Source organism: Centrocercus urophasianus, unplaced genomic scaffold, assembly GCF_019232065.1.
Source record: "Centrocercus urophasianus isolate 14NV4802_14NV808 unplaced genomic scaffold, USGS_Curo_1.0 seq_23, whole genome shotgun sequence".
Taxonomy (NCBI): Eukaryota; Metazoa; Chordata; class Aves; order Galliformes; family Phasianidae; genus Centrocercus; species Centrocercus urophasianus.
The window spans coordinates 5,278,706-5,305,682 of record NW_024884789.1 but is presented as its reverse complement, the minus strand read 5'-3'; the positions used below and the strand labels follow the sequence as shown (position 1 = coordinate 5,305,682).

Genomic DNA, 26,977 nt, shown 5'->3' with positions numbered 1-26,977 from the left:
CATTATGGAAGTCAGGTGGAGGCTTGCTGCACTGGTTCCATCACTATTTACTTTGCTCTTACTGGCAATTTTGAGATGAGGATGGAGAAACGTGGATAATGGGGGCCCACTAGATGGCTCCACTGATTCTTGCTGTACTGTGGGTAATTTCTGTATCCCTTCTGAGAATGTGCCCACGACTCACAGGAGCAGCATAGGGGTGGAGTTAGCTTTCAGACTAAAATCTGATTAAAGCTGTGCACATTCAAAACAAAATACATAAATATATTGTTAGAGTGCAGATACTCAAAATCAGGAAGCCATTATAAAATCTTTATTGTGTTTCAATCTCTTGTGGTCATCGTTCATTTTAGAATGATATTTTGACCATAGAGTAACTTCCTGTTCTTGATGTTTGAGTGTTAGGAGTGTTAGTAGTTTCCTTGAGGTACCCCAGCTTATTACTCTTGGAAGAAAACGTAAAGGTGGAGACATTTGATTTTTGTTCATCCACATAGAGTTCATCTGGGAAATTGGTTTTTGTAATTCACCTGTGGGCTGGATTGCTGTTACGTGAAAGTGAAGCTGGACTATGGCTCAGGAGTAGTATGGTGGCTTTGCTAAAGCAACTAAACTGACTTGTGACCTTATTCATCTGCTTTCTGACATGTTTCTTCTCAGTAGTAACCAGATCAGCCATCCTTTTTGTTTCTAAGTGTTTTTTTGTTGAACTGTATGTCTCCCATAAGCTAGAGAGCTGTATTATGATGGTGTGATTTCAAGAATGTCTTGTTTCCTGTCACTGTCTTCATATAGGAAGCCAGTTTTCATACTTTGGTTTTGGTGGGTCACTGTGTTAGAAGAAAGGACAGTGAACAGCCGTTAAAAATTTTTGGGTTAATTATAATTAAATTGGCTTTTCTAAGCAGTGTCAGCTTTAGTTGATGGGTCAGACCAATAAAGATGGTTCCCAGGGCAAGTATCTCATGTTTTCCCACTATTGATTTATCTAGTGTTTTAACGCTATAGGAAAAAAAGATTAAATGGAGCTTATGGGGCCTGAAAAGGTTCTTGAAGTTGAAATCATTCCTCCTCTGCTTCTTTACAGTTTGGATTCAAGTTCATATTTTTGACTTTTGAACTGATGACCTTCTTAGTTGGTGAAAAAACTAGTTATTTTTGGGTGCATGATATGGAATGAAGCATATTCTAAGGTACTGTTGTTGAATGTCTTAGTTTAAAGATAAGATGATCTGTATTCCAACAGCGTTTTTCTTTTAATTTTCCATTAAGAATCCAGTAAGATGAAGAATGTCAAAAGGAGTCTACGAATGAGAACAAGATGGCAGTTCCACTCTTGATTGAGAGGTTGAGGAAGTGGACTAATGCATGAGTGCTGTGATATTTCTGTCCAAGAGAAGGACGTTAAAACGTGGACTCCTGTGTTTTTTAAACCAGAGAAGATCTGGGTTGTGATCATCCGATCAAAATGGACTTTGCACTTGAATTGATCAGGGGACTGGGTCAGTGGTTGTCCAGTGATGGATCTGTTTGAGGACTGGGTGGTAAAATTTTATTCTCAGATTATATATGTTTAAGAAGGGAATTAAATTGGTAAGAAATCTGTTACTATCCCATTGGACAAAATGTATTTTTTTTTTTAAAGTGACTTAATAAAAGGTTTTGGTTTCTTTCATGCTTTGTGTTTGTCCTTTCTGGCTGAATCTTTTCTTGGTCGTGTTGATATTTAAGTGTTGTATTTTTGGTTGCTATGAAAGTGAGAAATACTTTAGCTGCCAAACACTAAAGGCAAGGTAAAAATTTTATGTTCCTAATGTTTAAAATGTGGTTTTCATTTACAAATTATCTTCACTTTGCTATGACTTCTAATGAATATTTATTCTGGTTTGTTCATTTAGGTGCTTAATGTGGGGCACTTTTTCTAAACTTGGTGTGTTGTCAGAGTGCTTCTGCTGAGCCTTCTGAAGTTATTTTAAGGTGGAATCGCTATCATGCTGAAGGCTGGGCAAATGTGTTATAATAAAGGAGTACTTAAATGTTTTCTGTAGGTTTGTAAGATGTGCTTGTTCAGTCGTGTGTGTGTGTGTACAGAAACTGTTACCAGACTTCCTGGACAACATAATTCCTAAACAGTCTTTTTTCCTAAAATTGTTCTGTACGTGTACCTGAACTGTTTCACTGCTATTTAATGTGGACATGGCTTCCTGATTCTGTACCATATATTTGATGAGGAAAGTTGTGTTAATTTTCTCACTGCTTCAGGTGATGGTTGCTTTTTCAAATGAATTTGAAGGTGGTTCTTACACTAAAAAACAAAAAAAAAAAATCCAGATTTTTTGTGAATGAAATAATTGAACGATATTTCAACTACATTTCACTTGAAATTCATGGTTGTCTGTGTCAGTTGGTCTTCATGCGTAAGACAGATCTCATTCTGAGAGCTTAAGCAATGGAAGTTGTTGTTGTTTTTGTTTTTTTAAAGAAAAAAAAAAAAGAAAGAAGTGGGCTATTCAGTGATTTTGCTCCTTTAGGCGTCTTTGGAAATATCCACTTGTACCGTAATGAGTTGTTCATGCTTGTTGGATCCAGCTGTTTCGATGATGCTGATGTCAATGCTCGCCTGTTGAAGTTTGCTTTTGCCATGCTTTATAGGAGGTGGTGTTGGATGCTGGGACCAACTTAGAGATCCACATTCAGATGAGTGGATTTTCTTTACCGTTAACCGAAAGCATTTGCAATTTTGTTGTCCTACTCCTTGGTTCCAGTTCAGGTGTTAAGGGGTCTTCCGTAAATTGTTGGTAAACTGACGTTCAGTGAAGTGGATGCTGACAGCAGAGCGGACCTTAATGTACCTCTTGGTATGGAGATATGATAGCTTGTTGGCAGAAATAGGCAGCAGGTGTGTAGAGTTCAAAGGAAATTTATTGGTTCAGCTGGTGGAAGCCAGTTGTTTCCAAGCTGTTGGGATGCTGTGCTGCGGACAGTCCTTGTAGACAGTGGAACTTGCCCAGTGCCTTCTTCCCCTCCATCAGTTACCCAATGGCTGATTTCCATCTCTGGTTGTGATGGCTACAAATGTGGAAGAAGTCCTTGTGATTTAAGTTGTCTGTTGCTTGTGGGGAAACAAATGGTGGTCAGGATGCAAGAGGCTGGGGATGCTTGGTTCTCCTCCATCTCCTCTGTGATGTCTTCTCAGTACCCCAGATGTTGGACTGTAGACGTGGCTTGATTTCTGAATGTTCATCTTGGCTGTTTCGCGGCTTTGAATTCTTTTGTTTAAAATCTCTTGGCAAATATTAATGAGTTAAGAATGGAAATGAGAAATAATTCATTTGATGGTGTGGGACTTATTCTACAGCAGTGCCTTCACGTCGCTGATGAGATTGCCGTAGCAGTTGGGTTTGTGTTGCTGGGGCAGACCACTAGGGAGGCGCTGTTGAGCTGGAAGGGGTTGGAAGCACTGTGGGGCTTTTTCAGCAGCTCGTGGCATTTCTGTCCCAAGCACTACGTGCAAGCATTGGATGACAAAAGGAAAGGCTTTTGTCTGGGGGTACTATGGCTTAATTTAAAAATAAATGCCCCTCGGGTGGGGCGACCCCCAAGGTGGGCTGTTGTTGGCTGCATGGCTGTGAGCTCCACTGCCATTCTTTCAAAATGGCTTGTAGCAGCAGCACTTCCTGTCCAGGGAGGAAGTAATTTTAGCCCATGCACTGAAATATTTAGCAAATCTTTAAAACAAAAGGAACAAATTACGTTTCTTTCTGGTTTCAAAAGGGTGGCTGAGCCACAGGGGGTTAAGGTGCCCCTTCTGCTGGGGTAGTTGGAAGGAGCCAGGGCTGTGGGGGGTAGCAGGCACCCTTTAGGTGGAGGCTATCTCTTTTTTTGGTAGAAATGAAGGGGTGGGTCTATGGTACATCACCTGAGTTGTGGGGTAAATGTAGAGAGTGTCAATCAAAGGCAGAGCTCAGAGCTGGGAAGGAGCTCTAGATGGCGGCTGTGCCTTAGAGAGAGCGCGCTCAGCTCCGTGCCTTCCCCAACACTTTACGCAACTTTCCCTAACTTTCGGGCAGCCTCAGGGGGCCCCCACAGCCCCTTGCCTCTCCTAGGCACTAATAGGGGGCCGAGCGGACCTTTTTCGGGCAGAAAAGCAGCTTTTGAGGGCTCCCTTTTCGTGCCTTGCTGGAAAGAAGAAGCCGTGGAGAGAGCCCAGGTCGTTGTTTTTCCAGCTTAGAAGCCATGGCGTACCTCCATTTTTGTGCGCTCTCCTAATGAGCTTTTTCCCCCGGACATTTTTGTACTAATTATCGTTTCTTTTGCTTTACCGACAGCATATTTTTGGGATTAGAATATATATATTTTTTCTTTTTCTGAATTTCGTATTTTATCATTCGAACTCTAAATATTTTGGATCTAATGTTTTTCCACGACCCGAAACTAAGATCGACTTGGTCCTGGCGGCGGTGCATGGATCAGGTAGGTGAGCAATTAATAATAATAATTTTTAGATTTCTGCCGTTTTGAGTACTTTGATTTTCGACCGATTCGGGCTGTATTCGGATGACGCAATAAGATAGGGATTATTTGCATCCAGTGTTACTTTGGGAAAGTTTGCAGGATGCTCCTCTTCGGTGTTTATTCCCCCGTATTTTTTTCTCTAAAAAATGATTATTTGTTTTAAATCTCCGTTTTGCCGTGTCGATCAGTTTTGTGTATTGTTACAACAATATCATTGCAGCGTCAGGACTTTGTTCCTGATAATGAAAGCCAGTGAAACGAGCTGGGACCTTACCTTTCTTTCAACTTTTGACAGTAAATACCTGGGCACAGGACTTCAAAGCAAGCAGACATCCCTGACCCCCTCTTATTATTTAAGAATAAAAAGATGATGAGAAATAAGGACAAAAGCCAAGGAGAGGAGGGTTCAGTCCACAGCAATGCATCGAGGTATGATCTATCAACTTTCTTTTTTTTTTTTTTGGTAAAACCTGTGAATACCCTGTTTACTTTGACAGCCTTGGGTTACTGTCAGTGCTGAATACAAAACATTTTACTGATTTTTGTTTCCTTTTTAAGGAATGACCTTGAGATTGTTAGCATGCCACACCCTAATTTTTTTGGTAGCAATTTCTGAAAGTTGTGTTGTGACTTAAGGGCCCATGTCATAGTCAAAAGGTACTGTACCTTCATTCAGGGGAGCCCTTTTCTCTGTATGATGTTTTTCCAGCTTTTGAATTTCAGTTTTTAGGTTTTTTGTGCTGTGAAAAATGACCTTGTCGGTTTAGCCATTGCTGCATTGCACCATTTTACATACAAGGCAAATTTTTCTTTGAAGAATCTCAGAAGTCTAAACTTTAACTGAGGGCCATACAGAAGCCTGGTGTAGTAGTAAATTATAGTAAATAGGCACAAGAAAAAGTTGCATGAATGAAAAAAAGCTCATTTTAAAATATAAACTGAAAAGTGCCTTTCTGTCCGGTAGCCCTTACTTCATTTTTTATTTGAGCTTGTGGAACTTTGATGCTGTTTTGATATTTTAGAATATTTTCATACAATTTATACTCAACTTTTCTCCAGTGGTCGTAGCATTTTGTATTATAAAATACAAACTGGGGCTGCTAACAAGAGGCTGCAAATGCATTGTCTGTTTATTTAATGTATTATTGCTGGGAGTATTTTTATTTATTTTGTGAAGTAATTATAGATTCTTTACAGGTTTTTATGAACTGAACCTTGATGTAGGAAAAGTATTGAATACTGACAATGTTGGTTCGTTAAGAATGCACGAGTATAATTACCAATTGCTCATTTTTATATTTAATGGGTCGACTTTAAAAAAAAAAAATTGAAAATTAATTTACATGCATTTTGTTTTCTGGTTTGTAAATACGCCGAGTTTTGCATTTTGTTAATTTTGATGGAATTCTGGCCTGCTTATTATTTTTCCTTTGGTGTTAAGTAATTTTTAAGTCGCACTAATAAAAAAAAAATTCTGAACAGTTTGTGGTATCACATGTGCTCTGATGTGATGTTTGCAGGTGTTTGACTGGTATTTTTGATGTCCATTATTTAACCTTAAACGCACACTTGACATACTGTGGGAATATTATCCAAGTGCTGTGACATTCTAAAATACATTTATGGTATTTGAGATGTATTAAGACTGCGGTCAAATTTTTAATCCTAGAATGGATGGGGGTAAGTTGAAAATGATTATTAATAATGTTAGCTTTAGGGATGTTGAAACATTATATATAGCACCTATACAGTGATGTTATAGTAATGCAATCTGAAAATAAGTCAGATTTTCAAACCTTAATATTCGTGTTGTTAGAAATACTGCTGATATTGCTTTAGAAGTCTTATTTAAAAAAAGAAAAAAGAGTATTCACTTTGTTTTTCTGGTTGTTTTAAGTGCGGGTTGACAGCTAAAGCAATAGTAGGTGTGATTTGCTCAGGAAATCAAAATTAAGGCAGCGTATCTGCTAGAAATACTGTGCTGAATAGGAGGTGAAAACAGAGACATCTAGCAGTAGCTGCACAGAAAGAAGACCTTTGTGTTTTTGTCCTCGGGGTGATTATATTTGCATAGTCTCACATGTGTGATTTTGCTGATTTCTTTGAAAGGTTGTTTATCTCGATTGATTTATACGCAACACCTGTTGTGAGGTTACCCTGCCTCTTCCACTGTTCTTCCCTAAATAAACTTGCTGTGGGTAACATCCCCTCACCTGAGGTGTGGGAACAATTGAACACGGGCTGTTTGTGAGTGAGCCCTGTCGAGCTGGCTTCTGAGCTGTGAGTCAGCTGAATGTCGTAAAATGGGCTTTACTTCCTGAGGTTGACTTGAAGTTGCAGGGGAAATGATTTCTAGGAAGTAAAGCCACCACTTTGCTTTACTGCAGCCCAGAGCTGCGCTCATGTCTGCACCTCAAATGCTGCTGGCCTTTTTTTTTTTTTTTTTTTTTTTTTTTTTTCTTTTTTTTTTCTTTCCTGAGTTGTGACCATGTGTACATTGGTGAAGTCCTGGTCTGTAGTCCTGGATTGGAGGTGTGGATGGTGGCAGTGGGTGGATAAGGTGGATACAACCACTACCACTTGAGCTGGAGATGCCAAAATACAGGATTAGGAAAAAAAGATGTTAAAGGAGAAGAAAATGTAATACTTCAATGCTCCTTCAGTGCGCAGCCTGGGGAGTATCTGGAATTGACACCTGCATTGCCAGTCCAAAGGAAGTGAAAAGCTGTGTGAACAAACCAGAATCCATCTGAGGGTTGTCCTGGAGCGGGTGATCATTGCTGGGGACAAAACGATGCTGACCCCCCAGTCTGTGAGCTGAAGGAGTGCTGTGGTGGTGTCCCTGGGGGACCAACCACACCTGCCCTCATGTCCCTTCTCCCCACAGTGCTGGGCCTGCCTTGCTGTCAAGTGATCAATTCTGGGCCACCTCCTCCACATGGGTGAGGTTCTAATAACCACCACCTGTGTGTTGGGGGCATGAATTGCATGTAGCCAAACACAGTCCTGATGCTTCCCAGCATCCTTCGTTTTACCCTTCTTGAAAGGTGGGAGCTTGTGCTGGACACGTTCAGTGCAACCGTGATGTGAGCTGCAGCAGTGCAGTGCAGGTGGGGGTCCTGTGACCCCTGGAGTGGTGCAGGGATAGTTCACAGCACACAGCCACCATCTTGGTTTCCCTTGGCTCGCTCCCTGCCTTTGTTGCAGTGGCTCTTACATCCATGCGTGCAGGGAATTTGTTACGAAGGCTGCAGGGCTGAACAGCCCATTGCATTTAGGTCTTCTCACCATTTTGGAGGAAAAACAGAGAAAAAAAAAAAAAAAAAAAAAGTTAAAGCAGGGTGGGCCTGAGGCTGTGTTGTTCGGAGCAGCGGCTCTGACTCGGCAGTGGCTCTGTGGGCAGCGTGCTGCAGGCTGCGCTGCCGGCTCGGCCCAGAACGGCTCGCTGCTCCTCGGCAGCCATTTTATGAAGATGTAGTTCCAGACAGAGCACTTCGTGCGGGGGGGTGGGGGGACGAGGCTGTGAGCAGAAATGGCTGCACCTCTGTCAAGGGGAGCGTGGGGCAGCTCTTCCTCTTTTGCGGCACGAGGAAGGCCACGATACCCCGCGAAGGGCGAGGGGAAGGCCGCTCCGCCTGGCATTTTGGTGCGGGTCCGGTCGAGTCACAAAATGGCTGTTCCTTTGTGCCGCATAGCTGACAGACATACTGCATTGCACTGTGTGTACTCTAAAAACAGCAGGAAGTTGCTGGTGGGGAGTTCAAAGGCCATCTTGTGCTCGCCGGGGCCGGGGATTGGCTGCGCGCTCGCCTGGTAACAGCTGGCTGGACGGCGGCGCTGCGGGAGGCTGGGCCCTGCCTGGGGCTGCGTGCGCAGCCTGCCTGCGCGCTGGGTGCTGGGAGCGGGCTGCGTGCCGAGCGCCGGGTGCTGTGGGAGCGCTGGGTGCCCTCGGTGGGAGCCCAGCGCCTTCGCTACCCTTCTCTCATCCTCTGCCTTCTGGGTTTCCTTTGTGCTTCTACGAAACGAACCGCGGGCTGTTTTTGGAAGCGAGGAGGGGGTGACTTGGAAACTATTTTTGCTGTGGCTTTTTTTTGTACTTTGGAAGTAATTGCAGAATACAGTATTCCTGAAGCACCTGAATGTCTTTCGTAGCGTTTCAGCTTGCAGCATTCCTAAATCATTGAAAATTAAATTTCCTTTTACTCCCAGCATATTTTGTACGACTGGCTTTATCCAGGCTGAGTGGAGGCAGTGGCTGTGTTTACTAAACCACAGTTCTAGCTTTACGTCCACGCTGGCAGGTTACTGTGTACTGCTCTGCCGTCCTGCGCGCACAGTCTCTTTCGGTTTCACTTGTGCTGGTGCATTCTTAAATGAGATTTTTCTTCTTCCTACTTGATCTTTAACCCTTTATGAAGCTGTCGAAGGCCTTTTTTGGAAAAGGGAAAATGCTTTCTCAGAGTAGGAATCCAAAGGAGTAATGTGTGAGGAATTCGTACAAGCAGTGATGTAAGCTGTGGGGGGGCACAAGGGAGGTTGTTCTTCTTTTGTGACTTCTGTTTCACATTATCCTCTCAAAGGAAATGTCTCATCAAATTACAAACGCGCAATTCTGAGAGCTAAAACTTCTCAGTTTCCTGTTTTATGACTGCTGCCAGGAATGGATACTATATATAAAGCTCACCGACTGCAGGGAGCTGCATTTAGCTAGATTTCATCTCTTTTGGATTGTGTCCTTTAGTTAAACTTTCTAAGGTAGATAATTAAATTTTATATTTTCTTGAAATGCGTGACTTCTGCTGAATAAAAATGGAAAACCAGAGCTCACCTGGGTAATTCAGCAACCCTTCACAAACACTCCTGTAGCACGTGGCACGTGTTTCAGCCAGAGCTCTGCTGAGCTGGGGCACACGTGCCATGCCACAAACATCTCCTGCCTGCATTTCACAGTGCTGCTGCCATGAGGAGCTGCTGTGCTGAGATCGGAAATGAAACACCTGTTCTGCTTCCTTGGGTGGATGTTTCACCTGCAGCACTGAGGGCAACAGTTACCCTCTGCGAACCTTCCCCCGCTTCTGAGTAGAGCTGATGTGGAACACTCCCACAGATGGGGGAGAAATGATGTCAAGAGCACAGCTATTTCTTTCAGAGTTGAAGTGAACTTCAAGTATACACCTGGGGCTGTGAGCAGTGCCTGAACTGACGCTTCTGATGCCGTGGCTGTGCTGCTTTTGAACTCCGATCAGCTGCAGTGAGGCGTGGGTTTGGCAGCGGGCTGAAGTGGCTTCTCCTGATAAATAACATGGAGGTGTATATGAGCACCTGTTGTGCTGCAGACAGCAGTCCCAGTAGGAATTGCACTTTTAAGTTAGGTCGAGTTCTGAAGATGAGAAATGTTTCTGTGGCTCTGGAAGGCTCTAATGGATGGAGAAAATGCAAAACAGCACTTTCTTTTGTTTTTTTTTCCTTCAAGGGATGTGAATATGAACTGAACAACACTGAGGGAGGGGGTAGCCTGGATTATCGTAATTAGTTAAGCAGCCTTCTAGCAAAGGATGCACTGCCCTACTGACATGGTGTCTTACATAAATTTTGCTGGTGTACTTCTATGACAAGATGTGTGCTGAAACACCACCAAACGAGCTGCTTCCAAGAGGTGGTGGGGTGCTTGTAAAAACTGCCCGTATCCTGCAAAGGATCATTGGAATGAAAGCAAAATCAGTGAGAAGAAAAATTAGTGTCTGGTGGCTTGTGATGAAGCTTTTTGTAAGCGTCGCACTGCTCATGCCTTCTTTTCGTGGAGCTGGGAATGTCTTCTTGCTATAATATAATAAGCAAAATGTTGATTAGTCTTTCCAAATATGCAGTAGCATTTATGACCCTGCTGCTTGTGCAGCACTGCTACAAAACTATTATTTTTCAACATAGGGTTTACTTAATGTTAACGTTTTGAGATCATCTATCTAGAAGCAGTCTATATGGGATCCATGGGATCCTCTCTGGGATCCTCTCCTGGTATGGTGCTGGTAACTGCTCACGCAGCCTCACATTTTGGCTGGGCTCCTGGGGAGCCTTTGCCAAGTACTGAGCCTCACAGCTTGCTGTGCTCCTCATCGGTTTGCTGCTCACAAACCTCTGCTCCCAGCTCCAAGCGATTGTGTTGCAATGTGAAGAATTCCCTGTCTTCAGAACACTCAGATCCCTAGGAAAATAAAAAAAAAAGTTGTAATAGTTTGTTTCTTGTGAGTTTTCTTGCTGGGTGCAGATGTGGTGTAATTGTTCACATATTAACTCGAGGAGTCATTTATGTCTCTTTCATGGGGAGGAGCCTCTGCTCTGAAGCCAGCGGGGCTGTCGGTTGGAGGGCTTTGCATGCCATGTGCTGTCTGTACAATGGAGGCTTAAGGCAAGCCTTAGATCTGTTGCTTAGAAAAAGCTTTCAACAGACACGTGGAATGCGATTCTCAGGCTAGGTCAAGTTCCGTTCTTCTGAACTGCGGGTCATCTGGCACCAGGAAGGAAGCTGTGCCTCTGACTTTTTGTAACTGATTCTAAGTCACAAATTCTCATATTATTCTGTTTCTTTACCGTATTACTTCTCAAAGGAAACTTGCGCATGTTAAATGGAGAAAAAAACACAACCTGCTCGCTGCAGTAGTTTAGACTTGTCTTGCATGCTGTGTGCTGTGCAGCCTCCCTGTCTTGCAGCTTCGAATTCTTTCTATCTGGCAATGTGTGCTGTTCCCATTGTGCTGCCTGAAGTAGGAGCTGGAGTGGCAGTGGGGTACGGTGAGTTCCCCCCCCACGCCTTGTTTCAGCCGCCTGGAAAAGCATAAGCACCCGTTGGCTGCATTGCATGGAGCTGCTCAGTGCAGTGTGTGGTTTGGAGTGGCTCAGTAATGGATGTTGAGCGTTGCAATGCTTTGCTGCCTTCCTGGGGGTGGGGAGAGCTGTCCTTTCAAATCCGTGAGGGCTGCAATTGTACTTTCTACACTGCAATTAGTGCAGGGAGGGATGCTGTGCTGCCTTTGGACGTTCTCAATGGCACTCCTTAATCAAGCAGACAAGTTGTGACTCCTTTTGTCACCGTCTTTTTGTTTCTTTTTTTTTTCTCCCCGCTAAACATCCCAGGCATTTTCAGCCTCTGGCCCAAAGATCAGAGAGCAGGAGAGCCCCCTCTCCCACTCATGAATGAACTGCTGGTTTTGCTTTATTATGCAAGCATAATGTGGGGCCTTTGTAGTGTGGGGGACGAGGGGAGGAAATTTTCTGGAAAATACTTGTCATTCAAGATAGCCCCATCTGCTTTGAGCTGCAGCAAAGCAGAGAAGGATATATTTAGCTCGCTCTGTGCTCAGGACTGCTTTGCCTTTGGCATTTGGGAGTCCTGTGCTGGAGCAAGTAAATGGTGTCTGTGGACATTTCCCTCTGCCTCCTCCCCTTCCTGTTCTTTGAGCCAGGCTGGCAAGTGGCACAAGCCAATTCAGATGGTTATTCAGATAGGATGCCTGCTGGGTGCATAATCCCCTGTTTTTTGGGTTGCACGGTGGGCCTGTTGTGCCTGCTGCTGTGTAAATGTAATTAACACCCACTTTCTGCAAGCCGGGTTTGCAGTCACGTGTGGAGGAAGAGTTACCATGGAGAATATACAAATGCCTATCGAGGAGGAAAAGTTGCCTGTCATTACGTGAGATTGGGGAAATATTTTTCTACCTCCAAATCCCTCCGTTTCATCTGTGTTTTGAAGGGCACCTTGGTTATCTGGCAGGTACATAAGCCGTGGGTTCTTGTGCCCCATGACAGCCTATCCAGATTTTCCCAGATCTGTATGTTGTGAGTATTTTAAGGTGCTGAAGAGCCTCTCTGCCTTCAGTGTGTTGTAGTTTAGAACTAGAGACACAAGCAGTGCGTGAGTACTGATAACAGAGTAATGGCAGTACTTTTCTTCCTCTCCATTCCCTCCCCCATTTGCTTTGTTGCCTGCAGGAGATAAGTTCATTGACTAACCCAGGCTGGGAAACTTTAGTCTTTGTTGACTAAACTGTCTCAACTGTTATCACTAGCAAAAGCCACTGCCTCAGGAGATGGGTGGGTGCCTATCACTTTTTTGAAAATAAAGCCTATGAAGTTATGAATGGATTTATTTTCAGTGACACAGGTTGGGTGTTGTTCAGTTAGCTCTTCTACAAGCTCTGTCTCTTTCTCCACAGCTGTACTTCGCATAGCGTTGGCTTGTGAACTTTTTTGTTTTCTTAGGCAAAGGATGGATCCTATTGAGAACTTTCAAGTTCTTGTGATCCATTTATTATCCCTGTTTATCGAGTGACCTGTAGCCACAACCACTCATGTTGCTTTCCATGGCTACAGATTTACATGGCTTGATTTTTTTAATTTGTTATTTTTACAGCTACTGTGTGTCTTGGGCCATGCATCACGATTAACTGATAATGCTTGTTCCTAGTATACATAAACACAGTGTATGTTTGTATATGATAATAGAGAACATCACATTTATATTCGGGGAAATGTTAAAAAGAAAGCAGTGTGGGATCTGGCTGGATCAGTGCACGTTACGTGGTTTGTCACATTCCCTTTGTGTGTAGAACCACCTGTGTGTAGGTCACATTAGGAAAGCATATCTGTTTGAAATAGTTGTGAGTTGGTGGCTTGCATTGTCTTTGCCACTGTGTGCTTTGGAGTAAATCCAAGGTTGCTTCCATGACCGGTGCTGCTGGTGGGCAGGTGATGCTGGCAGCCCTCACTGAAAAACTAAAGGGAGTGAGAAACCCCTTCTAGTGGTAAAGCTGGACCTAAAAGATGCATGCCCTAGGGCCTGGGGGAGATGCACAGCTGCTCGGTCTCATGTGCCTGCTGAGTGTATGGCTGGAACATGTCCCAGCCCCTTCAGCTGTGTTCCCAACCAGGATTACCATGGGGCTGGAATGCAACTGACCCTTGTGGCAGGATCATTGGTTTTGCCAGAGGAGGAGGATGTGGATTCAGGTATTGCCAAAGTGGCTTCTTCCTATCCCAAAATTGGAGTCATGCTGCTGGCCCCTTTCTCCACTGTACTGCTAGGCATGATATACTTACAAAGTTCTGGAGACCCTGTTCATGCTGGCTCAAGCAAAAGGTGAGTTTTGGGAACAAGGGCTGCCGAGTAAAGGTGGGTGGGAGCGAGTGCTTCGTGTTCCCAGTTCAGTGACAGTGAGCTGAGATGAAAGTGGGGACCTGGGCCTCTGTCATCTATACGCCACGGGAAGCTTTGCTCAGCCATACACAGGGGTGAAGCATGTGTTTGCCTGCAGGGATCAATAAGTTTCGTTTCTGCTATTATCCGACTCCTGGAGCCTGTGCTGAAGACTGTTTTGAGCCTGCACTAGGATTATTTGGCTAGCACCTGGGTTACTTGGCCAGCACCAAGTGCCAGTTCAGCTTGCAAAGCCTAGCAGAGTGTTGCTGTTGGGATTCAAACTTGTTTAGATTCAAAACAGTGATGTGTTGAGTACTTAAAAATCTTATTAGAGATTAGAGAAGGAGGGATTTGGCTTATGGGAGGATCTTGGACTTTTCATCCTCACTTCTCCCACTGGCTGCATTCAACTTCTGTCTATTGAAAGCTGAGTTTTGAAGCATGGGCAGGAAGGTGCTGGTAAGAGCCATTTCCAGGGCAGCTCTTGACTCCAGCAACGTGTTGGGTCAGTGCTGAGAGTTGTCAGCTTGCCTTTTATCTTCTGAGAGCATCCGCTGTTTTTACTGGTTGGGAGCATTTAAAACGTTTTGTTGCTGTTAGCAAAGATGATCTCCTATAGAAAGAAGTCATGTTGCTCAGGCGTGAAATACTAAATGCTAACTCAGGAGGCTTCAGGCATGCTGTAATTGCCTTGTAAACGTAGATGCCTGATGGTGAAAGGTCTTATCATTGCCATTCAGCCACTTATTTCTTGGAAGGAACGTGTCCTTCTTGGTAAGGGATGATTTAGTTGTTTTTTATTTGTGTATTTTTTTTCCTTCCATCCAGCAGATTCTTAATTAAAACAGAATTCCAGCCTGAGTAGTTCTTAGAAAACAAAGGAACATGATCTGCTGAGCATTAGCAGATTAGTAATTCCTATTAAAAATTTTCTCACTTTAATGCAGTTACCAAAGATCCAGCTGTGGTTTTGGCATTAATGGGTGATTATCAGTACTGAATTGGAAGCGCGTGGGACTGGTTGGATGTTTATAGCTTACCCTCAATTATACTTCAGTAGAAAATAGGCCATTTTGGATATTAACTCATGTATCTTAAAGCAGGACATATTCCCAAACCAGCCTCGGAAGGAGCCCTTCAGTGTTGTGTTATGTACAGTGGTGGGACCTGAATTGAAGTGTCACATTGGTAATCCCTTGTATTCAGTTTGCAGGTGGAAGCACTGCCCCGATTGTCTCAGTGGTATTTATTGAGATCACTTTATGGAATTGGCTTTTTATTACTATTATTTAGCATTTTAATATAGAAACGACAACGAGCACAAATCCTTTTGTCTTAACTGGATTTCATTGTTGTTTTATATTATTTGCAGCAGCCTAGAGAAGGACATACCATTTCTCATCTACAGGACATGCAAGAGTTTAAATACAGTAGATATCAGAGTAACAACTTGTGTTTAATTGCTTAAATTACTACAAGGGGCCTTTCCTTAGTAGGGCAGGCGTGTGCAGCATTTGTGCCTGTCACTAGGAAATGGCCTTTTCAGAAAACACTGTTCACATCAAGGAAGAAAATGACAGTCTGCATAACGTAGGTAATGTACATGAGTGATGGCTATTTGTGTCTAGGAAGGCTGTGTTCCTCTGTCCTTGTAATAAAGCTCAGGGCCTTGAGAAACAACGAGCTCTGGCGTGGGAGGAGGCCAGCAATTGCTGCTCTGTCTTTGCACAATACTGCAATGCTGTCTGGCCCCAGCATTGTTCTAATTTCTTCCAGCTCTTGCTAATAAGTCCAATTGAGGAAAAGTTTTTTTGGTTTTTTTTTTCTGTGCCCCCATGGAATACTGCCAACTTAATGCAGTGCCAGCCTGATGTTGCTATTGGTGTGGTGGCAGCAGGGGTTTGGATGCCTCCAGATGCCTTCTGAGGTCAGGGCCCCAGGGGTGGCTTCACAGGATGTGTCCTGCTGTCCCAGGAACAGCTGGTGAATCGTTTTCTTGGATGCTTTTGCAATGGTTTCTAATAAAAATCCCTTGGTTTTCTTGAATAAATGCTAGATCTTCCAAAAATCTCCAGCAAAGAAGTTTCAGTGCTTCTTTGAAGGATGCTGAGTTGGAAAAGTGTGGTTGAGCAGTTGTCAGTGCATTTATGGATGAATTCAAGGAGGATCTTGGGGGGGATGGTGTGCCTGATGGCCAGCAGGGCAGGGCCTGGTGTGGGAGCTGGGAGTGCCGCAGCCGGTGGGCAGGAGCTGTGCTGGTGTGCAGAAGCAGGACACGGTGGCAGTTGAGCTGGATTTTCCTGTCCTTCTGGGAGGGAGCACTGCAATACCCTCATGCCTGTCCAAACCAACTGGGACAATGAAAGCAGCAATCATCAGTGATGATGCGTCCACTCCCCTTTGCTGGAAAAGCCTCCGTGTCTCTTACCTTTGACGTTTCAGCTCACAGCTGTTTTTTATTCCTGTGCTCCCCTAGCCCCCACCACAAATGTAACTTCTTCCATTCTCGGCCTTGCAAACAAAGCCAGAGCACCAACCACCCCAGCAATGAACTCCTAAGATGGTGGAGGAGGGATGACTGTGAAATGGCGGCCGGGAGCTTGGCTGCGTGCCCTGCGCTGGAGGGATTTGGGATGAGGCTCCCGCTGCGCTCAGCTGCTGCCCTCTGCCCGCACCCTGGGAGAAGGCAGCTGCAGGCCTGCTGCAGGGAGGCCTCACAGGACTTAACAGCAGTTCTGAGCATCTGGGGCTGAGAGTGGAGATCCAACCTCCCCGTTGTGACCGGTCCCATCTGCACGTGGATGGGCATGTCAGCAGTAGCTGCCTGCAGCTGGTGGGTGCCTCTGAAGTGTGTGTTGATTTCTGCATATTGTTATGTAATTACATACATGCTTTTGTTTTCCTTTGGTATATTTTTAATCACGATGAGCAGAGTTTTCCATGTATCTTGTGTAAATGGAGGAAAAATTAAACATCTGCTTTCCCTCTGTGAAGTTTTTCCTGGCTCTTTATTCATGATGCTGTATTTGCAACATACTCTTAAATATAATGTAAGCATTTAGCAGCAGATAAGAGCTGACTTGGAATGAGAAGCTCCTTGTTCTAAGGATTTGTAGTCTCATTACAACACTGCTTTTTAGCTTGTGATGGTGAGATTTCTAATACTGCCTCACTGGCAAATATGTTATGATGAGTTTTCCGTTTTAATTGGATTTGAAAAGAGGAACAGAATATTTGTTGTGGGAGAGGTTGGACAAAAAGGTATTTTGAGTAACAAAGCCCCTCACCGCTTTGTTTTATTGAGGAGCTGTGTTTAACTGAATGTTTGGTATATTAACATGTTGATGTAAAGCATGTTAACGTAGGAGGAGATAGTCTGCTCTCCTTGTACTGGATAAAGCTCCTCTCTGCTGCTGAATTTACTCTTTTTGAAAAGAATGTCATGTTTTCCAACACATGATACAATGTGCACAGTGCTTGGTGCTTTCAGAAATTGGATTGTACCAGGATGTAGAGGAGAGAAGAGCGAGAGGACCAGTGCTGGTGGTGTTGCTCACGCTGCTCCTCATGCGGCACCCCTCATTGCTCTGGTTGACGAGCAGTGATTAGGAGCTGGTGCTGTCCTCTCTGCATTCAGCAGAGGTGAATGTGGAGTCCCCTGAAGTGAGTCTGCTTCAGTGCAACAAAGCAGAGCATATGTCAGAAGCCACGTGCCTCACACTTGCATTTAGGCTATCCCAAGCTTTGAAGCTTGGCTGCGGCTCAGTTTTACTTGTTGACAGTTCAGTTAAAATATAATCTCTTCTCTCTCTACCATTAGTCACTCAGCATCCGAAGAAGCCTCTGGCTCTGACTCTGCAAGCCAGTCTGAGAGCGAGCAGGGCAGCGAGCAGGGCAGCGAGTCTAACAGCAGCTCCGAGTCCTCTGAAAGTCAGTCTGAATCCGAAAGTGAATCAACGGGTTCGAAATCCCAGCAGACCCCTCCTGAAACCAAAGAAAAACCAGCCTCTAAGAAGGAAAGGATAGCAGATGTTAAAAAGGTATTGCCCCCTGCTGCTCTGCAGAGCTGTTACCCTGCACCCACCGTGGACGGGCAGAACACAGGGCATGAACCTACCTGTCTTTCACTTCCCTGCCGCTTGGCAGCCTGAGTTGCACGTCAACCAAGCAAGCTCCCTCCTCTGGTGTCCCCAAGCCCCTTGCTGGCCATTTGGTTTGTGTACGTATGGCCCTGTGTCATTGGTGTGAGCAGGATCTTGTGTGTTCGATGTGACAGCCCTTTGGGCACTAGGCAGGTAATGGAGGAGGAGAAGGAGCCTGTCTTCAGTAAATGACGCTGTCATCTCATCCTCTCCCTCCATCCTTCCATTCCTCTCTGACATCTGATCTCCATCTAGAAGTAAAGCTTCCCCACGGGTTGCAACTTGGGAAAGTGCTTATCTTTTATTTGGGCCACTTAGTTTTGTTTCCATCACTACCTGCCTCTTTGGAAAAAAGATGAAAAAAGTGGTTTAACCTTTTTATTTGTTATGGTCAGCACAGTTGTGTGGTTGTTGTTTTTGTTTTTTTTTCACAGCTCCCTTAGCAATCCCTGTCCTACCTACACAGGCAGGCTTGCCCTCACCTTGTTGCTGCACAGGTAGAGGAGGGCACGCAGGTGGTGCATCTCCATAGTGCAGCAACTGTGCCTTGGCTCTCTGCTTGACCCAAGAGGTGGAGGCACCTGAGTTACACACCAGATGCAAGATGAGGGGAAAAGAGCCCAAGTGCCCATTTGGAGATAGGAACTTGGTGAAGTGAGATTTTTGGAGGGAGGAAGGTCAGGTTAGGTCAGTGATTTTCTGCCTTGCAGTGTGTGACTCGCCTCTTATGCATTACTGTGGCTTGTACTTTGCACAGCTCATTCACAAGATGGAGTTTTGTGGAGAAATTGCTATGTATGTGACTCATAAGAAGAGCAGTGCTTGCAGCCCGTGTTCCCCACATACCTGGAGGGGAGAAGTGGGAAATGCAGCATCCATATTTCTTCCTCTCACCAACCTCTGGCCTGCCTGCTCAGGTTGCAGTAAATCTCCCATATTTAGGGAATGCCAGGGAAGGATGCATTTGTGAGGCAGTTGTGGTAACAGCGTTCAGATTTCTGTTTTATTGTTGATAAGTGGAGACTACTGGAAGTTGTCTCTTCTGTGGCCTTCTAGAAGCACATTCCCAACAATAAACATTAAGATTACACCATGAGGGAACGCATCCCTGTAGAAAAGGATAATTAGCATGGATAAAACTTCTAAAGGTCAAGACACCCTTTAATAAGGAAGCTTCTCCCTCCCTTAATTCTGCTGTTAATGGGCGTTTTCCTTAGCTACCTCTAACCCAGACATACCTGTTTCCCTTGAATAACCGAGTCAATTAATTATATTATTGTTTATATTCTATCTCTCTAGACACACCCATGAAGGTGAGGTTCACTTGTGTGTGGTTCTATTCTGATGTGTAATGGGAGGCAATTCTTCCTCCAAAAGCTCTGCCACTTAAAAGATAAAAAGACAAATTCCTCAAATAGTTGGGAAAGCGTTTTGAATTGTTCTTTCATGTGGGACAATAAACAATCTCTTAATTTCTCTCTGCCTTTTTTCCTGACAGACACGCCAGCAGTTAGGCCGCTGTCATATTAGCTTCTTGCTTTTCCAACAGCAGCAAAAAAACCAAAAACCTGCCAGGCTGCAGCCTTGCACTCACCATGCCTGCGGTCCCAAGTCACTGCAGTGACTGGCAGTGCATTTTGATTTCTTTTTCTTGCCAGCTGCTTGCTGAGATACTTGAGAACTGGAGGGAGGGAGAAGCAGATAAATGCTGAATAGGTTTAGAAAGCTGAACAGTGATAAACTGCTGAGGGCCAAGGCAGAGGGATTGTTTTAGGTGTTGGAGAGGTGGGTCAGGGGTTTGCATCTGCCCTGAAAAGCTTCTGTTGTTACGTGTCACCAACATGGTCACGTTCCTGTACTTCAGGACACCAGTTCTTGAATTCCTCTTCTCCTCCTGTCCATCCAGAGAGAACAAAGGCTTGCTTTTGTACGCAGTGTGAACTTGCTGTGGGGCCTGGTTACAGCACACAGAGCTGTGTTACAGCACACAACCCTTTCCAATAGTCAGCTCTGCACTTCCACAAGTCCTGCACTGCCGAACCACATCCTGTCCATGCATTCAGGAGAAGAATAAGGTGGTCTGGCTCACTTGCCATCCAGGATGGGTCACAGGCTTCGCACGTGAAGTTGCTGCTGGTGACTTTTTGCCACTGAGCTCGGCAGGCAGCTAATAGGGTTTCTCTATGGAAAACAGTAGTGAGGACTGTGTGCGAGACCGAATCACCCTTTGTGTTGGTAGGTTCATTCATTCCACCTGCACAGTGCTGCCTCTTGTTGCTGCTGAGGCTGGCTGCCTCAGAGCTCTGTCCTTCAGCCTGAATAAGGTAGAAAGTGCTTTATGCCCTATGGGAGAGATGACCAGTATAAAGATAATGCTAAGTTAAATTGTATGCTTGAAAGCGTTACCAAATAGCCCAAAATAATCATGATCTGTTTCAGATTTTTTAAGCATCTGTCTACTAGTTGCTGCTATCAAAATTCCCTAATGGTGCTATGTTGATTCTTTTATTTTTTTCATATTCATGGTCAAACCTCTCTAGAAATCAGAAATAATGGAGCGAAGCAGGCCTGCTGATGGTCTGTTTATTTTGCAGATGTGGGAAGAATATCCTGATGTTTATGGGGTTAGGAGGTCAAACCGAAGCAGACAAGAACCGTCACGATTTAATATAAAAGATGAGGTAAGGAAAAAAAAAAAAAGAATGAGGGATTACTGAACATATAAAAACAACTAAACTCAGAGAACAAAGGCTGCTCTCATCTGCGTTGCCTTGTGAACACCGAGTCCTAGCCTGGTTTGTGGATGGTGGAGTTCAGAACTGAGGTCCTGGTGCTGCACTTGAGTCTACGTGGCCCAAAAGCTCCGATCTCAGAGGCCTGCTGCATGGGCTGAGGTCTCTGCACACTCATCTGGCCACTAGAGCGAGGCGTAGCATGGGTCTGCCCTGCTGTAGAAACCTGCTGGAGAGGAGCGGGTGCATGCTTAAAAAGGAAAACACAAAACCACAATGAAAATCCAAGCAGGAATAAAAGAAAGTGCCCAGAAACACCTCACAACGATCAAACAGATGTTGTTGCCCATCCTGGAATGGATCGTGCTCATAAATGCATTTGTGTGTGTGTTCAGCGTTATGAACCATCACTTCAGTTGAATGTCAGGAGTATTTTGTGCTTTAATTGAAGATGGCAGGCGAAACTTGCTGTTGTTCCTATCTCAGGACTTGCTTTTTCCTTGAAGATGCAGCCTCCGTTTCCATCTATCAGACCTTGTGCACGTCTGCAGATCTTCAGGAAGGTTAAGTAGTTAGAGAGGAGAAAAAAAACCAGGCTTAGACTGAAATTGCAGGGTGGGATACTTCAATGTGAAAGCAGTTGGGAATCTGCAGAGAAGTAGCCAGATTTTGGGCAGGACAGGAGCCTGGTGGTGCTCTCAGCAGGCCAGGCTGTTTGTGCTGTGATGCCAAAATACACCGGTGGATGCCTGAGAGCTGCAAGCATAACACAGGTCTCTGCCACCTCCTGCGCTGGATGTCCCTGCAGCAGCAGTTAGGAAGGCCCTGTGGCACGTCATTGACTTGGGTTTTGTTTTCCTTTTCAAGTTCAGGAAAGCCCAGGCTCCCCGGCTGCCTCTCTGTGATGCCCCAGCGTGCACTATGTGCTGTGCTGGCACTGTCACACCTGCCACAGACCTCGCCTGCAGCCCCAGTGCCCTGTAGGGGTTCAGGTAAGTCCTGTCATTTTTTGTTTTACAATATTACGTGGTTTTGCAAATGTTGTTTTCTTTTTCAATATCTTTATTTCCTTCTATTTGAGGTACGATAAAGTTAAAAAAAAAAAAATAATTCTGAGATGTACAAACTTTGCTATACCACAGAATATTGTAAAAAACAAAAACAAAATCATCTGAATGAGCCCTTCATTTATGGAAATTAATGAAATCGGACCAGTCCATTCCTCCTTCTCCTCCTGAAGCAGCACTGCCTGCTTCCCATAGAGCAACTCCAGTGGCGGGTGTGACGCGTCAGGCACAGTGCTGGGGCCTCGCAGAGATGGGACGTGGCAAGTCTTGCTGTTGGAAAACCCAAAGCAGCAAGGGGAGGGCACAGCAGAGCTGATCCTGCATGGTGCTGAGCGCTGCTGGAGCTGGCAACGAAACAGGGCACTTGACATCACCTAAGATTGCTTCTTGCCTTTCAGGGCTAAGCCTGTCACCAGTAACCTGCTCTTGTTGTTTGCTGCTTGGGACTTCCAGCACGATGTCTAGGAGCTTTGAGTTGCTTTCTTCCCTAACTCTTGTATGCAGTACTAGCAAGCAGCGCTGCCTGTGCAGCGGGCCAGACTCGGTGCCAGGCTGCAGCAGTTCCAGCCTTCTGACTGCCCCTGGTCAGGGTGGTAGAGTTGTTTCAGGTTTTGGAAGCTGCAATCTGCCGAAACCACCAGTTTGGGCAGAGCTCCTTCCCTTAAGTGCCTGAAACACTTCTGGGAAGTGCCCTGAGGGCATCGGGCACCTCATGGAACTCTCTGAAATGGAAGCAGAGAGACTGGCAACTTCTGGTTGGGGCAGAAGTGTGGGCTGTGAAGGGCAGGAAGCAGAAGTGCTGTTTTGCATAAGGTGAAGGAGCTGCCCAGGGCACTGAAGCTGGCTCCAGGAATGAGAGTACATGTGAGCTTACAGTACAAACGGTCATTGCTTGTGCATTTTGGGTGCAGCTTATAAATCACCTTCAGGTTTCATGAAGGGGAACTGAAACATGCAGAACAGGGCAGTCAGGAAACAGCGTGCCCAAAACAGGCGCAATCCATAGGCTATAAAGAGGATGGTTTGTAATTTGCATTAGTAATAAATGTCACAGTGCATCTGTTCTGTGAAAGAGGCCACAAGTTGTGTGCCACAGCTGTTCCCAAAATATGTTTGGTTTCACCACTGTAAAAAATACATATTTCTGCTCATCTGCATTTTGATTAATGCTCTTTCTCACATCTTTGCTGAAAGTTCAGATTTTAAACATCAGAGACACAAGAAGACTAAGCTGGCAAGCTGACAGTCTCCAGCTTCTCCAGGCTTGGCCTTTGCTAAGCCTGAAATGAGCAAATCCCTGAGCTCTGTCTGAGATTTTGGGCCTTCCCTTCTCCTAGCAGGCAGCATGAGCTCCGGAGCACTGCCTGGACCATGCCAAGGGGCTGAAGCCCCCTCTGTGGGCTGGTGAGGGGACAACCTTGGGCAGTCTGTAGGACCAGAATTGCAAAGCTGCTGCTGCTTTGCTCTGCTTAGTGCGATGTTTGTGGTGTCATGTCTTGCATAGCATTCCTCCTTGGTAAGCTGCAGCAGAGTTAATCTAGAAAAGTGTGTGCACTGTAAGTGCTGGAAGAGAAGAAAGAATGGTGAATATCCCATCTCTGGAGCAATTCAGGGTCAGGATGGATGGGGCTCTGAGCACCCTGATCTGGCTACAGAGGTGTTGCCTTTAGAGGTCCCTTCCAGCTCAAATGATTGTATGAAATTATATGGGAGGATTGGGTGAGGCATGGAAAGGGAGGACTGACCCTTCATCTGAGGTGGGCAGTGCAAACACTAAGAGGCAGGTCCCTAGTCCAATGGGAAGAGGGGCTTAGGAATTGATTGGGCACGTTGGCAGCATTCAGTAGAAGGGGATTAAGGAAGGCAATTTGGGCAGCACTGGTGTGCAGGCTCAGAGAGAGAAACACACACCTGGCATCTCTTGCTGGACTGATAAAATCCTGGTGGGGACTGAAGGCTGAATTTGTCACTTGTGCCCATGCCACCTGGGGAGGTGACGTTATTAAAACATGAGTTTAATGCAGTTTTCCCTTCCTGCTGAAGGTGGCTGGTGGGCAGCCTTGGACCAATTGGAGCAAGTTGGTGCTAAGTTCTACAGCTGGGTCAAGAAATCTGAGAGATTGCTATAGTGTGGTCTTTAAAAAATTGTTTTAATTGTTTTGTAATTACTACATGTAGAACAGAATTAAGCAGCTTTCAGCCATGGCAGGACCTGGGCAGCCTGGTGCTAGGATGGGAGGAAGAGTGGGTGACAAGTGATGCTGGGGTGGATGAGGGCACTGGGGAACAGAGGCTGAGTCATTGGGTGCGTGGGGTGGCTGTAGCAGCAACAGGCAGTGGTGACTCAGGCTGGGACTGGCTGTGTCAGAGCTGAAAGATCTGGGCTTGCTGCCCGAAATAGGCAACGGCGCTTTGAGCAATGCAGCTGGAGGCAGCTGAGCTTGGAGTCACAAGTTAGATTTGTTTCAAGGCAGAAAGAAAAGAGGAAAAGGTGAGTTGTTGAGCAACAGCTATGTAGAAACTGCAGCGGCAGGAGAAGAGCAGAGGAGTTGGGGAGTGGACAGCAGGATCTTGAAAAGTAGGACTTTGTCAAGTGGAATGAAGTTCAGAAAACAATAAAGGATATATTTGGTTTTCTACAAACTTCACCAAGTTAGACTTGGCAGCTCTAGGTTAATGGTTGGACTTAGAGATCTTTTCCAACCTAAATGATTCTGTGATTCAAATCTTCTCTGATGCAGAGCAGAAGGAAAACTCACCGCTCTCTGCTCATGGTTTGCCTAAAGACAACAAAAAGTAACTGCTCACTGAGAGATGGCTGTTGAAAAATATCCCACCCACACAGCTGGAGTCAGCTGTGCTGCAGTCACTGCTGTCAGGCAGTCCCTTGTTTCTTGGATGCTTGGTGTGTGAGACGGGGATGTCAGGCAGTGGAACAGGCATTGAGCACGTTCACACTGAGCTGCAGGGCAGGGGTGTCACTGTGCCACACATCAGTCTGGCATGAAACCCCTGAGAGATTCATCAGCGCCCTTGGTCTGACACAGCATCCAATACTCCATTTTGAGCAAAAAGGAAGTTTCTGATGGGGAAAAGGAAGATGGAAATAAAGGCTGCAGAGATATGGGGCATGTCTTTGTACCCTGCCTCGACTTCTGATCTTGCAGCTCATGCCATTTCATGTCGTTCTCTGAACAGCTCTTGGCGTGAGCCTTGCTGAATGTGGTGGATGTACAGGAGGCACAGACAAAGACAGGCTTCATCTGCAGGGCCTCTATGACACAGCTTGGATGTCGCAGCAAAAAACAGCATTGAAGAGAGGGTTTCAGATGAGCAAGATGCATACAGCAAGCAGTCCTGAGGCTTCTCAGAGCATTTAAATCCTCTTTAAAAATCTTCTGCTTTCTTCTGCAGTTTGCTCCCTGCTGATTTGTGCTTTCTGTAGCAAGTGTCTAAGGCGAAGTCATCTGTTTGTTTCGGGGTGCTGCGTGTGCAGGGATCTGTTTCTGTGGTGGACTGGCTTTTAAAAAAATAGGGTTGTGCCCATCAAAGCTTTTCTAGCTTTCTCAGCCAATGGGAGTTGATGACACCCACGTTTAAAATAGTTCAGCAAGGACATAGCATCTCTCTCGATATATTTAGCTAGAGAGTCTGCTAGTGGAGGCTGGTATGCTTGCAGGAAGGAAAGCAGCAGGGCAGGGTCTGACCCATCTGCTTCCTCAGCTGCTTTGGCTGTGGGAGAAAAATTCAGGAAAGCAGGGAACACCCTTGTGATAAGAATGTTGTCCTTTTAGGAGAATTTCCTTCTGTATAGAAAGCTTCTGTAATGAGAGTAGAGCTGGTCACGCATTTGTGTGATTGTGAAAGGTAGGTCTGCAGTCACAGAAACGCAGTCTGATCCATCCCTGACCATTACTGGGTTCATACTGACGTGGCAAGTATGGATGCTCTGCATTCTGCCACTGCACTTTTCAGTTACAGCCTTGTAAAAGAGCTCAGCTGCTGCAGGAGCTGTGTGGGGCAGTGGGCAGCACTCCTGCAGCCTCATGGCTCCCCAGAGCATCCTTCTGGCTGCAGGGAGAGCGGTGCAGCTGTGCCTCAGCTCACCCCACCCTACCTGCATGTGTCCAGCTGTGTCCTTGGGGAGACGATCCGGGTGAAGCCTACAACCTCATTTTTCTTTCTTTTCAATTAAAGGCAAGTAGCGAATCTGAAAATGAGAGCCCAAAAAGAAGAGGCCAGAAGCAAGTGAAAAGAAAGTAAGTTTCTAGGGAAAAGAGTTTCGAATAGTGGAATTATTATTTATTCCTTGGTTTTCAGAGTAATACTATTTGTTTGACAGGCATGGTCAACATGAAAGGCTTGTAAAATGAATTATTTACTATTTTCAGTAATAAAACTCTGGCTGATAGAAATTCAAGTATGAATGTAAACCTAGGATGGATGAAATTTTCCAACATTTTCACTGTTTTTTTTTTCCCATTTTGCCTGTCCAGGAAATCTAAAGAAGCCAGCTTCACTTTTTGTTGTCAGTCTCTCACTTCTTCATGATGTTATTTATTCTTCAGTGACACTTAAAATAGTCTAACCTTCACTCCTTTCCCATCCTTAGGAAATGGAGAATAAAATGCCAATTTTTTTTTAATTTCCCATAACCCTCTGATAAGTTAAAACATCCCATTAACACATTTTGTGGATCTCATCACAGTGGCGAGATGCACTTATTTTTACTGCCTTTTCCATCCAATCAATACCTTTCAGTTTTCCTAAGCACTGAAGTGTGCTGATCAGGCCTACTGAGCTGCCTGCTGGAGAAAACTCGAGCACAGCAGAGTGCTATGTGATCCAGCTCCCTCTCTCCTCTTTCTTGCTTTTAATTTCTCATTCTGTTGTGTACAGCAGTGCAGCACAACAGGGGAGGTAATAGAAACCAGGGAGGGCGGCAGCAACAAGGGAAGGACTCCCAATGTACCCCTAGGAGAGAGGGGGCATTGCAGAGCTGAGGTCTTGCTCTGAACTACCCACGTGGAACCTGCTTCCTTCCACGAACACACAGTGGGATTTGGCTTCAACCCTGGAAGCTTTAATTGCCTGAAGTTCAATGGCATGCGACTCAGTGCTCTGGGTTTTGAGCAGCAAGGAGAAAGTGTATCAGTGCGTGTCGTAAACCGTAAGCGGAAGCGAGCGCTTCTCAGAAATGTCTGATTATTCAAAATCACCCCGAAGATTTTTTTTTTTTTTTTTCCCACCTCATTTCAGAAATGCGTAAGTGGGAAGGAAAGCTGAAGAACTTGAAGCACGCCCGGCCGTGCGGGGTGCAGCCCTGCC

At 45.2% G+C, this 26,977-nt stretch overlaps 1 protein-coding gene across 6 annotated transcripts in view; it reads left to right on the top strand.

Annotated features, from left to right (window-relative positions):
- CHD2 (chromodomain helicase DNA binding protein 2) overlaps positions 1–26,977 on the top strand; it is an 83,106-nt gene that overhangs the window by 26,051 nt on the left and 30,078 nt on the right. For 5 of the 6 annotated variants that reach the window (XM_042824224.1, XM_042824228.1, XM_042824223.1 and 2 more), the window contains 5 exons: positions 1,273–4,473; positions 4,811–4,944; positions 17,529–17,748; positions 20,445–20,531; positions 25,847–25,908. In XM_042824224.1, the coding sequence (XP_042680158.1) occupies positions 4,883–4,944; positions 17,529–17,748; positions 20,445–20,531; positions 25,847–25,908 (431 nt within the window). In that variant the 5' untranslated portion in view covers positions 1,273–4,473; positions 4,811–4,882. Of the gene's footprint in view, positions 1–1,272; positions 4,478–4,810; positions 4,945–17,528; positions 17,749–20,444; positions 20,532–25,846; positions 25,909–26,977 lie in introns of all 6 variants that reach the window. The other variant, XM_042824227.1, reaches the window with a different exon arrangement.